General features: G+C 59.3%; 1 protein-coding gene across 1 annotated transcript; it reads left to right on the forward strand.

Moving 5' to 3' along the window:
• The first annotated feature begins 3,110 nt into the window (after positions 1-3,110).
• Positions 3,111-6,954, forward strand: NEUROD4 (neuronal differentiation 4). Its single transcript, XM_010566500.1, has 2 exons — positions 3,111-3,165; positions 5,950-6,954. The coding sequence occupies exon 2, from the start codon at positions 5,959-5,961 to the stop codon at positions 6,952-6,954; it is 996 nt and encodes a 331-aa protein (XP_010564802.1). The 5' UTR covers positions 3,111-3,165; positions 5,950-5,958.
• Positions 6,955-11,101: the final 4,147 nt, after the last annotated feature.

Consider the following 11,101-nt stretch of genomic DNA (forward strand, 5'->3'; position numbering starts at 1 on the left):
TCCTAGGGTGGAGCATCATCAAGATGGAGCATCCTAGGGTGGAGCATCATCAAGATGGAGCATCATCAACGTGGAGCACTCCAAATCTAGCTCCTTTTGGCAAGTCCTGCAGCCATTGGGAGAACCTGCTCCAGGTCCCCCCGAGTCTCCCCCATAGTGCCAGCCCCACCAGGATTGCAGCTTGCCCCCCTCTGTGATCGCAGCCCCGGGATGTGGAGCATCTGAGAAGGATGCTGCTTTCAATGGAGATTTCCTTGCACAGTGCCAGGGAAGGGCCACAGGGTGAGGGACATCTTGCGTGTGACCAACAGATGGGGGTAACGTGGACAAGCTCAGGACCTGCCACATCTTCCTTCTCTAGGCGTAACGGGGACAGTGCGGTCTGTTCCTCATGGTCTGCACTGCTCGGAGCCCCACAGCAGAGTGGGAAACTGAGGCTCAGGATGAGCAGGCACAGGTGGGAACATGCAGGGTGATGGGGACCCAAGCCGTGCCCCTGAGCTGAGACGGTTGTGGGGTAATGAGCCAGTGTCCAGAGCCACCAGTGCCTGGGGAATGGAGAGCTGGGGAGGGATGTGGGGTGGTGGGAAGGTGATGGGGGTGGGTGGGATGAGATATGGGGGACCTGCAGGGGATGGGAGACCTGAGGGGATGACCCCTGAGAGGTGGGAGGGTTAAACGAGGGATGGAGGATGTCTGGGAGGGATGGAAAGACATGGAGGGGGATGAAGGGGCTCCGGAGGGGGCATGGGGGAGGGGGGGACACAAGGAAAGGACACGTGGGGGCGGGAGGCTCGTGGGGTGGGCACAGCTTGGGGTTTGGGGATCACCAGCATGGCCTTGGTTTGCCGGGGGCTGGGTGTGGGGCTGAGTCCAGCTGGTAAACGGTAACGCCTGGCTGCGCTTCCCTCCCGTCCACCTCAGAGACCCCCAGCACCCACCTGGGATGACACCTCCACCCCAGCCCCAGCCCCCCATCCTCTGCCCGCCCAGGTCCCCATCCCGGGTTTGCGGTGCCCACCCCAGAGCTGGCGATGGAGGCGGGAACGGGAAGGTTGAACATCTTGCGAGAGCGGTCCCGGGGGGCCAGAACCGCCCGTAACCCCAACAGATGCAAAACCCCCGCACAATGGGATTAGCGAGCGGCACGTGGCCGGGCGCTGAAAAGCGGCGAGGCCGGCAGACAATACACCCGCCATCGCCCCGCTCGCTCCCGGGGGTCATTCCTGCTCCCGGCATCTGAGGGCCACCGCCAACCCCGGGGGAGGTTTCGTCGTGTCTTCCCCCCCCCTCCTCCTTCGGGCGCCCACCGGCCTCTTTGTGCGGGTGCCCGGACCTGTTGGAGCCATCTGTCAGGGAGGGGACGAAGCCGTCGCCGAGCCCGGGCAGTGTGGCAACAGGCAGATTTATTGGCCGCAATCTGTTCCTGCCTGCCCTGCCCGTCCCAGCCTGGCGGTGGGAAGTAAGCCATGAATCCACTAATGAATTAATTAGTATTCCCTGTAATCCCAGGCTGCCAAAGACATGATTGCAAGCGCTCTAAATTAATGTGAAGGGTCCTGCGGGCTGGCGCGTGCGGGGAGGCTCCCACGCAGCGATGCTGAGCTCTGGGATCAGAGTCCGGGCAGGGATGGAGCGCGGAGGGGGGGGATATGACTTTTGGGGTGCCACCTCTGTCCCGCTTCCAGCCCCGCTGCTGCAGAGGGTCCCAGCCCAGCCCCTTCCCCAGGCCGGGGGGCAGAGCATGGCAACCCGTAACGCCCGTCCCTTAATTAATGGGGGGGGGACTTTTTCCATCGCCCCCTCTTATCGGCCGGGGGCTGTGGAGCCTGGGGCCCCTTCTCTTGTCTGAGCGGCGGAGAGCTCAGCCGGGCCCCTTCTGGCCCTACCAGCCACTAATTACTCCCCCTCGCACTCTCATTACAGCTGGGAGGGAGCTGCGGCCCCCGCACCCACCCCCAGCACCTGGGCCGGAGCCAGCATCGCCCAGGGCCTGGTCCCCCCCCAGCTCTCCCCGGCACCGGCATCACCACGGCAGTGCCCGGCCAAGGGGGGTGGTGGGTGATGACGCCCGAGTCTGAGACCCCAGCAGCCCCGTGTCACTGTCACATCGTGCTTGGCCCCTGTCAGATGGGGACCCCCTGGTCCCCCCGTGGAGGGAACTGTGTTGGCAGGGTCTGTCCTGGTGCTGGGCAAGCTGGGGTGCTCATCCAGGGGTGCCCATCCATGGGTGCCAATCCAGGGGTGCCCATCTAGAGATGCCCATCTTAAGGTGTTCATTCATCCCAGGGTGCTCATCCAAGGGTGCTGGTCCAGGGATGCTGATCCACAGATGCTCACCCAAGGGTGCCCATGTAGGGGTGCCCATCAAGGGGCACCCATCCAGAGGCACCCATCTAGGAGCGTCCATCTAGGGGTGCCCATCGGGGGGTGCTCATTGAGGGTGCTCATCTAGGGATGCCCATCCTAGGGTGCTCATGCAAGGGTGCTGATCCAGGGACACTCACCCAAGGGTGCTCCTCCAGGGGTGCTCATCTAGGGATGCCCATCCTAGGGTGTTCATCCCAGGGTGCTGATCCAAGGATGCTGGTCCAGGGATGCTTGTCCAGGGATGCTCACCCAAGGGTGCCCACCCAGGGGTGCCCATCAAGAGGCACCCATGTAGGAGCGTCCATCCAGGGGTGCTCATCTAGAGATGCCCATCCGAGGGTGTTCATCCCAGGGTGCTCATCCAAGGGTGCTGCTCCAGGGGCGCCGATCCAGGGATGCTCACCCAAGGGTGCCGATCCAGGGGACCCTGGCCAGCGTACCCACTCGAGGATGCTTGTCTAGAGACACCCATCCAAGGGTGCCCAGGGACCGGGGGTGCCCACCGGGGGGGGGACACACTACCCATCCAGGGGTGCCCGGGGTTGCCGTCGGGGCCCCGGTGGGGTGGCGGGAGGAGCCGGTCTCGGCCACCTCCCCCCGTGGGAGGAGCCACGCGTGGTCCGCGACCGGGCAGGAGCCGCCGGCAGAGCGGAGCTCTCAAAACCGGCCGACAGCCGAGCTGCCCGTTCCCGGTGCCGCTCCCGGTACCGCCGCCGCGGGAGCTGCCCGCGCCCCCGGGGCTGGAGGCACCATGTGTCCGGGCAAGTGACAACGGGGACTCGCTCCGGTACCCAGGTAAGGGCGGACCGGGACCCCCGGGGGTGCTGGGGACCCGAAGGGACGTGTCGACCCCTTCGACGGGGCTCCCGGTTCCCCGGGGCACCCTCCGGGATGGTGGACGGGGGGGGTCTGCCCCGACGGCGGAGCAGCGGGACCCCGTCCCGGGGGGACCCTGCACCTTTTGAGGGGTGCAGGGCGAGGGGTGGGATGGAGCCGGTGGTCCTGAGCTCCAGCCGCCCTCCCTGCCCCGCTTCCCCGCAGCCGTCGGGGATGGAGCCGTAGCCCCGGGGACGGGGACACCCCGGTGCTGGGGGGGGGTCTTTTCTGCCTCGGAACTGGGCAGGGGGGCCGGCCACCCTTGGCCACGTCAGGGCTAGGTTTTTGCTGGGGCTGGAGGTGATGAAGGTGAAGGAGGTGATGAAGGAGCTGCCCCAACCCCTGGCTTTTGTTAATCCCCTCCTGGGGGGGGCAGCCCCGGGAGGGGAGCCCGGTCAGGGTAGCCGGTGGTCTGCAAGCGCAGCCCCTTCCCCAGCTAGTCCTGCCCGGGGCTGGGACCCCAGCAGGGAGGAAAGCAGCATCCCTCACCTTCCTCCTCCTTTTCCAGGTCTGTGTGGTTGCTGCAGGACTGCCCTTCAGCAGACTCCCCCCCTCCGAAAAAATGTCAGCCCATCCTCTCTCCCCTGCCCCAGTTGGCTGAGGGTTGGACTGGGACCATGAGTGGGACTGGGAGCTCTGGGCAGCCCCTGGTTCAGGACTCAGCCGACACTGGTGTCCCCAAAGCCACCTCGTTGACTGTGCTGGAGCTGATGGAGCAGCTGTAGGGTTTTAATCTGCCCTGCAGCCAGAGCCCACCGGGTCCACATACAGCTGGGCCACATCCTGCTGCGTTCCCAGGCAGGATACGGTGCAGAGGTCTCAAGTAAATCCTAATTTTCATGGTCTGCTTGGGGGTGTCTTGATCCACTTGCCCCTCTCCATGATGAATTCCCAGCCCCAGCTGCCCATTTTGACCCTGGCTCTCATGCCAGCACCTTTCCTGCATCCCCGTCCCCAGCCCTCTGTATTTCTTCGGCTTTGGGTGGCCCTGTCTGGGGTCAGGGTCTACGTGCCAGGGGCTCTGCAGGGCTGGAGTTGGTGAGTCTTTGTCCTGAACCAACTGTCCTCCTTTGCGGGATCGAGTCCATTGGAAGGAAACCAGTGGAGGGCTGAAACCAAGTTCCTGGTCCTACAGGAAAGGAGAGGGAATTGAACCCACTTGTTTCGGGATGGGAGCTCGGTGCCTGGTGACACAAAGGGAGAGAGAGCATCTCCCTCTGCTCTGAGCTGAGCCAACCCTACTTGAAAATTAAATTTTCAAGCCTGCTACAGCAAGCTTTTTCCTGCAATGGGTTTTTTGTGGTTCTTTTAGACAATGTGGCCTGGAGATGTTTGAAAATGAAAGGTATCCAAAATAATGGGCTGGACAAACTTCCCATTCCACAGTGGGTTCCCACCGTCTCCTTACTTGGGAAACTGGGAAACTACCAGAGTGACTTCATCAGGCAATTCCCTCTCTGTCTACTCCCCCCCCCACCCCCCCTTAAAAATATCAGTATTCTGGAGAAAGAGAGCAAAATCCCTAAAAATTCAAACTGGATTTTCAAAAAGACAGCCTCTGGAAACATTTCCATGGGAATACTGCACCACGAAGTGCAGGGAAGGGGGGGAAGACACTGAGCTCGCTTCTTGAGCAGAGCCCCAAACATGGTGATTTTCTTCTGGGATGGATTCTGGTGGACAGGACCAGCGAGGGACGGGAGCTGCAGGCAGGGATGCTGCATTTGGGACAGGTCCCCAAGGGTGGAGTGAAAGTAACCCTCAGACTGCAGCCTGGAGGGGTTTTGGAGCAGATCTGAAGCTGGTTTTGGGCTGCTCTCAGCACACAAGGTGGGTGCAGCCCTGCGGTCCCACCAGGATGCTGGCAGAAAGTATTTGGACCTGCTCCATCCTCGCTTAGCCAAACCCATCCATTCGTCCCAAAGATGGTCCTTCACCACCTTCGCCCACTAGATTTCCCAGCATCTGACAGACCCCTATTACTCTGCCGAAGAGCTAATTGGGGCCACATGGTCCTCTGGGGATACGATGGCTGTGCGCAGCAATTAACACCCTAATCCAGCCCTCAAGCCCCATCACGCATATTAAAAGTGGGATTTTCCAATGGGGTGGACAGGGGCAGTGGAGCCAGGGCTTGGGCAGCACACTTTCAGCAAAGCTGCTTAGATGCTAAGCTTTATTAAATGAGTCAGGCACGATGACAGGATTTGGGGAGCTGATTAACATGAAACCTAGGCTGGTTTGTGCGGTGTGACTGCATTCGTTATGGCAGAGGGAAACGAAGGTTCAAGCAAATGTGCTCGGGTTAGAAGAGCTCAGGCAGGAAAATCTCCAGAGGCAGCTCAGCAGAGGACCTTTAGTTTCAGGCTCCCTTTTGCAACCCACAATGTGACAATCAGGGTTGAAGCCATGAGGGGAGGGACTCATGACTGGGAATAACCCCAAAATTGAATTGCTGGAAACCCTGAGCCCTGGAAAAGAGCTGATGGGCCCCAGGGAGAGGCTTCAGTGACTCCCCAAAAATTCAGCAGAAATTATAGTAGATAGCTAAACAGATAGATGATGGATAAATAGATTCTGTAGGTACCACTGGTGGACAGAAAGCAGTTGATGCTTCTGGAAGACGATTTTCTTTATGCCCTCAACATGTTGAGCAACTGTCCTGCTGGAATTCGTTAACGTCTCCTTGTCCCTTTGTTGCAGAGATCAGAGATGACCAAGACGTATGCCAAGCCCAAAGAGATGGCGGAGCTTGTGAGCACCCAAGCCTGGATGGATGAAACGTTGAGCTCCAAAGATGAGCTGAAGGAAGAGGACAGCAGGCAAGGTCCTTTTGGATTGATGTCTGGCTTGAATGAAGAGCATGACAGCATCGAGGAAGAAGAGGAGGAAGAGGATGATGGGGAAAAGCCGAAGAGAAGAGGACCAAAGAAGAAGAAAATGACCAAGGCGAGGCTGGAGCGGTTCAGGGCCCGGCGGGTGAAGGCCAATGCCCGGGAGCGCACGCGGATGCACGGTCTGAATGATGCTCTTGACAACCTGAGGAGGGTGATGCCCTGCTACTCCAAGACTCAGAAATTGTCCAAGATTGAGACACTGAGGCTTGCAAGGAACTACATCTGGGCTCTGTCTGAGGTGCTCGAAACGGGGCAGACTCCTGAAGGGAAGAGCTTTGTGGAGATGCTCTGCAAGGGCTTGTCCCAGCCCACCAGCAACCTGGTGGCTGGCTGTCTGCAGCTGGGACCGCAGACCTTGTTCCTGGAGAAGCATGAAGAAAAGTCCCCGGTGTGTGAATCGGCCATATCCAGCCACTCCTTCACCTACCAGTCCCCGGGGCTCCCAAGCCCACCCTATGGGACCATGGAAACACATCTGCTGCATTTAAAGCCTCCGACCTTCAAGAGCTTGGTGGATGCTTCCTTTGGAAACCATCCCTCTGACTGCACCACTCCCCCCTATGAGGGTCCCCTGACGCCTCCCCTGAGCATCAGCGGGAACTTCTCCTTGAAGCAAGATGGGTCTCCAGACCTGGATAAATCCTACACCTTCATGGCCCACTATCCCTCAGTCAGCCTGGCTGGAGCACATGGACATGGCTCTCACTTCCAAAACACAGTGCCCCGCTACGAGATCCCCATAGACATGAGCTATGAGTCCTACCCACACCACGTGGCCGGGCCTCAGCTCAATGCCATCTTCAACGAATAGCAAAGCAGAGTTAGACCCAAATTCTTGATGCAGAGAGAAGTTCAGCTGCATCGTGGAACTGTTTCTAGAACGGACACAACTGGAGTGAGGGTATCGCCACTATGGGGTGAGAGACTTCTGAGCATCTCTGCAGGACATCGCTGTGGAAGGTTCAGCTGGCCCTCCTGTCCTCTCCCAACACGTCTGCACTGGTGCCACCTTGCTGATTTCCGAGCTGTCCCCAGGAGCCACGTGAACCCTTGCGGACAGCTGAACTCAGAGCAGCCACTGCTGAAAGCTGAGCCGTTGCCTCCTGCTCCCTCTCCCCCAGAGATGCTCATGAAGGTGGCTTCACCCTGCAGGACTTTCTGCCCAAACGCACTCCAGCACTTGGGATCCTCCATTGCCAAGACGTTACGGCTCCTTTTCCTCCCTCCTTGGGGTGGTGGGGCATGGGCACACCTCTGTCTCGCATCAGGTGGAGACAAGCCCCTCCTGCCCCTTGGGATGACCGGTTCCCCTTCCACACACTCTGATGGGGTCATGGTTTTCCCAGTCCAGCCATGCCCAGGCAGGCTGGCAGAGGTGGGAATGATCTGGACCGCTTGCAGAAGACCAACACGGTTGCTCCTTCTTGAAGCTTCCCACCCAACGGAGAACCTTATCCTTGCTGCCACCGTATCATCCAGGGATGGCATGGTCCAGCCAGGCTCAGAGCTTCTCCGTGATGATCCCTCCACCGCTCTGCTCCTGTGCTGAGCCCTGCTGCCTGTCCTCTCCTGAGCCTCAGACCTTGCCTGTGCCCTACAACCAGCATGAGATTATCAGCACACGGATCTTGAAACCTCGTTAAGGGACTGTTGATCTTTCAGAGCACAAATATCCCGGCTGGAAGAGGAGCCTCAGCTGAACCCTTGCCCCCGACTAGGGCCACATCTTCTTACGGTTTGTAGTGTTATTTATCATGATCTGTGTCCTGAAGACATCCTGCCAAAGGAAGTGTGTCTTAATTTCCTGTTTTATTTATTATTTACTGTGTGCGTGGGGGTCTAATTTATTTCCTTCCATTTTACATGAAATGTGGAATGTGCTACATAACCTCCTCATTTTCCAATTGACTTCCAAGTGCTTAGTTGGAGTTAGCTTTGTGGAGACGTGTGGTTTTTGCAGTGCTGTTGCTCCAGGATTATTTATTAGCCATTATTTATTTAATTTATTTTCTTCCTGCCCTCACGGTCTATTTTCTGGTGATGAAACCAAGTATTTAACCAAGGGGTTACATATTTAATGTTGAAGTACATATTTAACATGGCCATTTCTTGGATTTCGGAGGCTGATTGTGCCCAGCAGCTCCCAACTCATCCCTTGTATTTCTATATGAGCAATAACTTTTAAAGGCTATGCAACTATTTTTGTTTTCAAGAAAATCCAGGCAACTATTTTTGATGTCCCACTGGCCTTGCGAGCCCGGCTGGCCAAACCTCCCTGTTTTGCAGAGGTGTTTTGTATAGAGTTGGGAATTTGGAGATGACTTGAGCTCCGGGGGTCCCTCCCAGCCCCTGGGTCCTGGGGCTTCTTCCCTTTTGTACTGAGAGCAAATGTTTATCCTTTTGTAAAGAAAGCAGAATTGGGTTTTTAGCTCAAATAAAGTTGTGGTCTTGTTTCAAGCAGCATCGCCCCAGGGCTGTTGTCTCCTTCTCTGTGGTCTTGAGCATGGTGGTGGTGGTGAGGGGTTGTTTGGGGGGAAGCAGATGACCCGTGCTGGGGTCCAGCTGGGATCCCTGACCCGAGGGCTTGGCTGCTGGTGGCTAGTGCTGGCCATGGGACCAGCATTGGCCAATGAGACTCCCTGGGAAGGGACTCCCTGGGAAGGGACCCATCTCCAGAGGCATGGGGGGTGATGGGTGGCGGTGGGCTCAGCTGTGGGGCGAGGGTGGGTGCGTTTTAACATGGAGCTGCTGCTGGCTCTGCCCCGGGGCTCTGCCTGTCTGGCCCCGGCTTTCATGGGATGCACGTCAAGAACACACGCTCACACAGGCATAGACACACACGCAGACATGCACAGTCACACACACGTGCTGCCCCAGACACGCACACATGTGTGCACCTACATGGATGTGCCCATACAGGCACGCACACACGAACGTGACACGCACACGCACAGACACGTGCAGGCAACCCTTTGCATGTGTGCACGCGGGCGCACCGCGCACGTACATGCCAATGCGTTGTCCTGTGCAGGTCTGCGTGTGCGCACGCTCTTGTGAGCAATGCCTAAATGCGCACGTGGAGACGTGCACGTGCAAGCACACGCGGGTCGGCTCCGCGCCGTGCAGAGGCACCGGGACGTGTCCTGCCTGCTCCCTGAAGGCAAGGCACAGGGGACGTGGGCGTCCTGACTTCACCCCCTCTATGCCATCGCCCCGACCGAGAGCGGGGTGTGCGTGACCCTGCCCCAACAGCACCCACGAGTCCTCATTTCCCAGCTGCGCTAAAAACCCAAAACAGCTTCTGGCTGCCATCGAAGCCTCTCCTCCCCGCGGCCCCTCGCACGGGGACCCCACGCTCCACGTGTCCTCGCACAGCTCAGTGCCTCTCCGTCCCCCCAGCCTCGCACGCCGGCTGCTGCTGGGATTCCGGTGGGAACTGCCGAGTGCCTCGTCCCCGCAAGCTGTGCCCGGCACGTGGCTGGCCCGTGTGGGGCGAGGGGCTCTCTGGGGGGACCCGCAGCTGCAGCCGTGCTGCAAAGGGCTGGGGGAGATGCTGCGGCTCCGAGCTGGGACAGGGTTGAGCTGCACGGGAGGGGTGAGCTGGGAGGGGGGTGGCGAGGAAAGGAGATCTCGTATGTTTTGGATATTAGGAAAAATTTCATTACTGAGAGGGTTGGCAGGCATTGGAACAGGCTGCCCAGGGAAGTGGTTGAGTCATCATCCCTGGAGGTGTTCAAAAAACACGTAGATGGGGTACTCCAGCACATGGTTTAGTGGGCATGGATGATGGTTGGACTCGATGATCTTGAAAGTCTTTTCCAACCTAAAAGATTCTATAATTCTATTCTATGATTCTATGTGTGTCTCCCCCAGCAAGCGGGGAGTGAGCTGGAGATGCACCTAGCTGGGGATGGGTCTTATCCTGCCCTGGTCTGTGCCATGGGCTGGGGGTTATTGCAGCCTGTGGAAGCGGGGAGACCCTTGCCAGCATGTATGCACAACATATATATGCACACGCACATTCAGAACACTCCAACGCTTACACACGTACGCGCGCAGGGGCAGCTGCGTGCACAAATAAATGAGTACAACATCTGTGTGGGCACACACAGACTCACGACCCTCCTGCACGGCGCTGTGCTGGATACCTACGGCCGTGCACAAACGTGCACGCAAACCCACACGCCTCCCTTACACCTGCACCCCGGACACCTCCGGACACGCACACGTGTGCGCGCACCCACAAACACGTCCCTGATGGCACCCTGACCCTTACACCGATGCTCTGGGAGCAGCGGGATAAGGACAGCGGCTGGCTGCCCGCTGGTGCCAGGGTCCAGCTGTGCCCCCGGCCCCCCCTTTCCCAGTCCCCCCACCCTGGCCCTTTGCTTGCTGGCCAGTGGCCAAGCCCTGCTCTGTGCCAGGTCCCCCAGGCGCATGTGTGCCCGACAGCAGGGGAATCGCCCCTTCCAGCAGCCCCAGCCTGTGCCAAGAGGGCAGGGAATCGTGCCAGGCTGGGGCAAACGCTGCCCTGCTCCTGCTCTGCCCCCCCCCCAGGGGGGCTGCGTGTGTGCACGGGCGTGCGAGAGCACAGCTGGCCCCCCGGTACGTGCGCGGGGGGCGAGGGAATACCCCTGTGTGTGTGCACGCAGGGTGAGGAGTCCATGAGGAGCCCCGGGGTTGTGGCTCCGCTGGCTGGCACTTGGGCTTGTTTAAATCCCCCGTGTCTCTGCAGGACGCGGAGACTTGGCACTGGTGAGGCTGCTGGGATGGTGTGGAGCTGAGAACTGATGTGCTCGCTGCACCACACGCTCCCCACCACTGGCATAGCCTGGAAGCCGATGGGGCAGGTCCCTCTTGTCCCTTGGGTGGCCCAGGTGAGGTCCCTCTCCACCCCACGCCTCGGTGGGTCCCTGTAGCTCCCCCCCCCCCCCCCCCCCCCCCCGGTGGGGGGGGGG

This window comes from Haliaeetus leucocephalus, unplaced genomic scaffold, assembly GCF_000737465.1.
Source record: "Haliaeetus leucocephalus isolate CR32 unplaced genomic scaffold, Haliaeetus_leucocephalus-4.0 Scaffold214, whole genome shotgun sequence".
NCBI lineage: Eukaryota > Metazoa > Chordata > Aves > Accipitriformes > Accipitridae > Haliaeetus > Haliaeetus leucocephalus.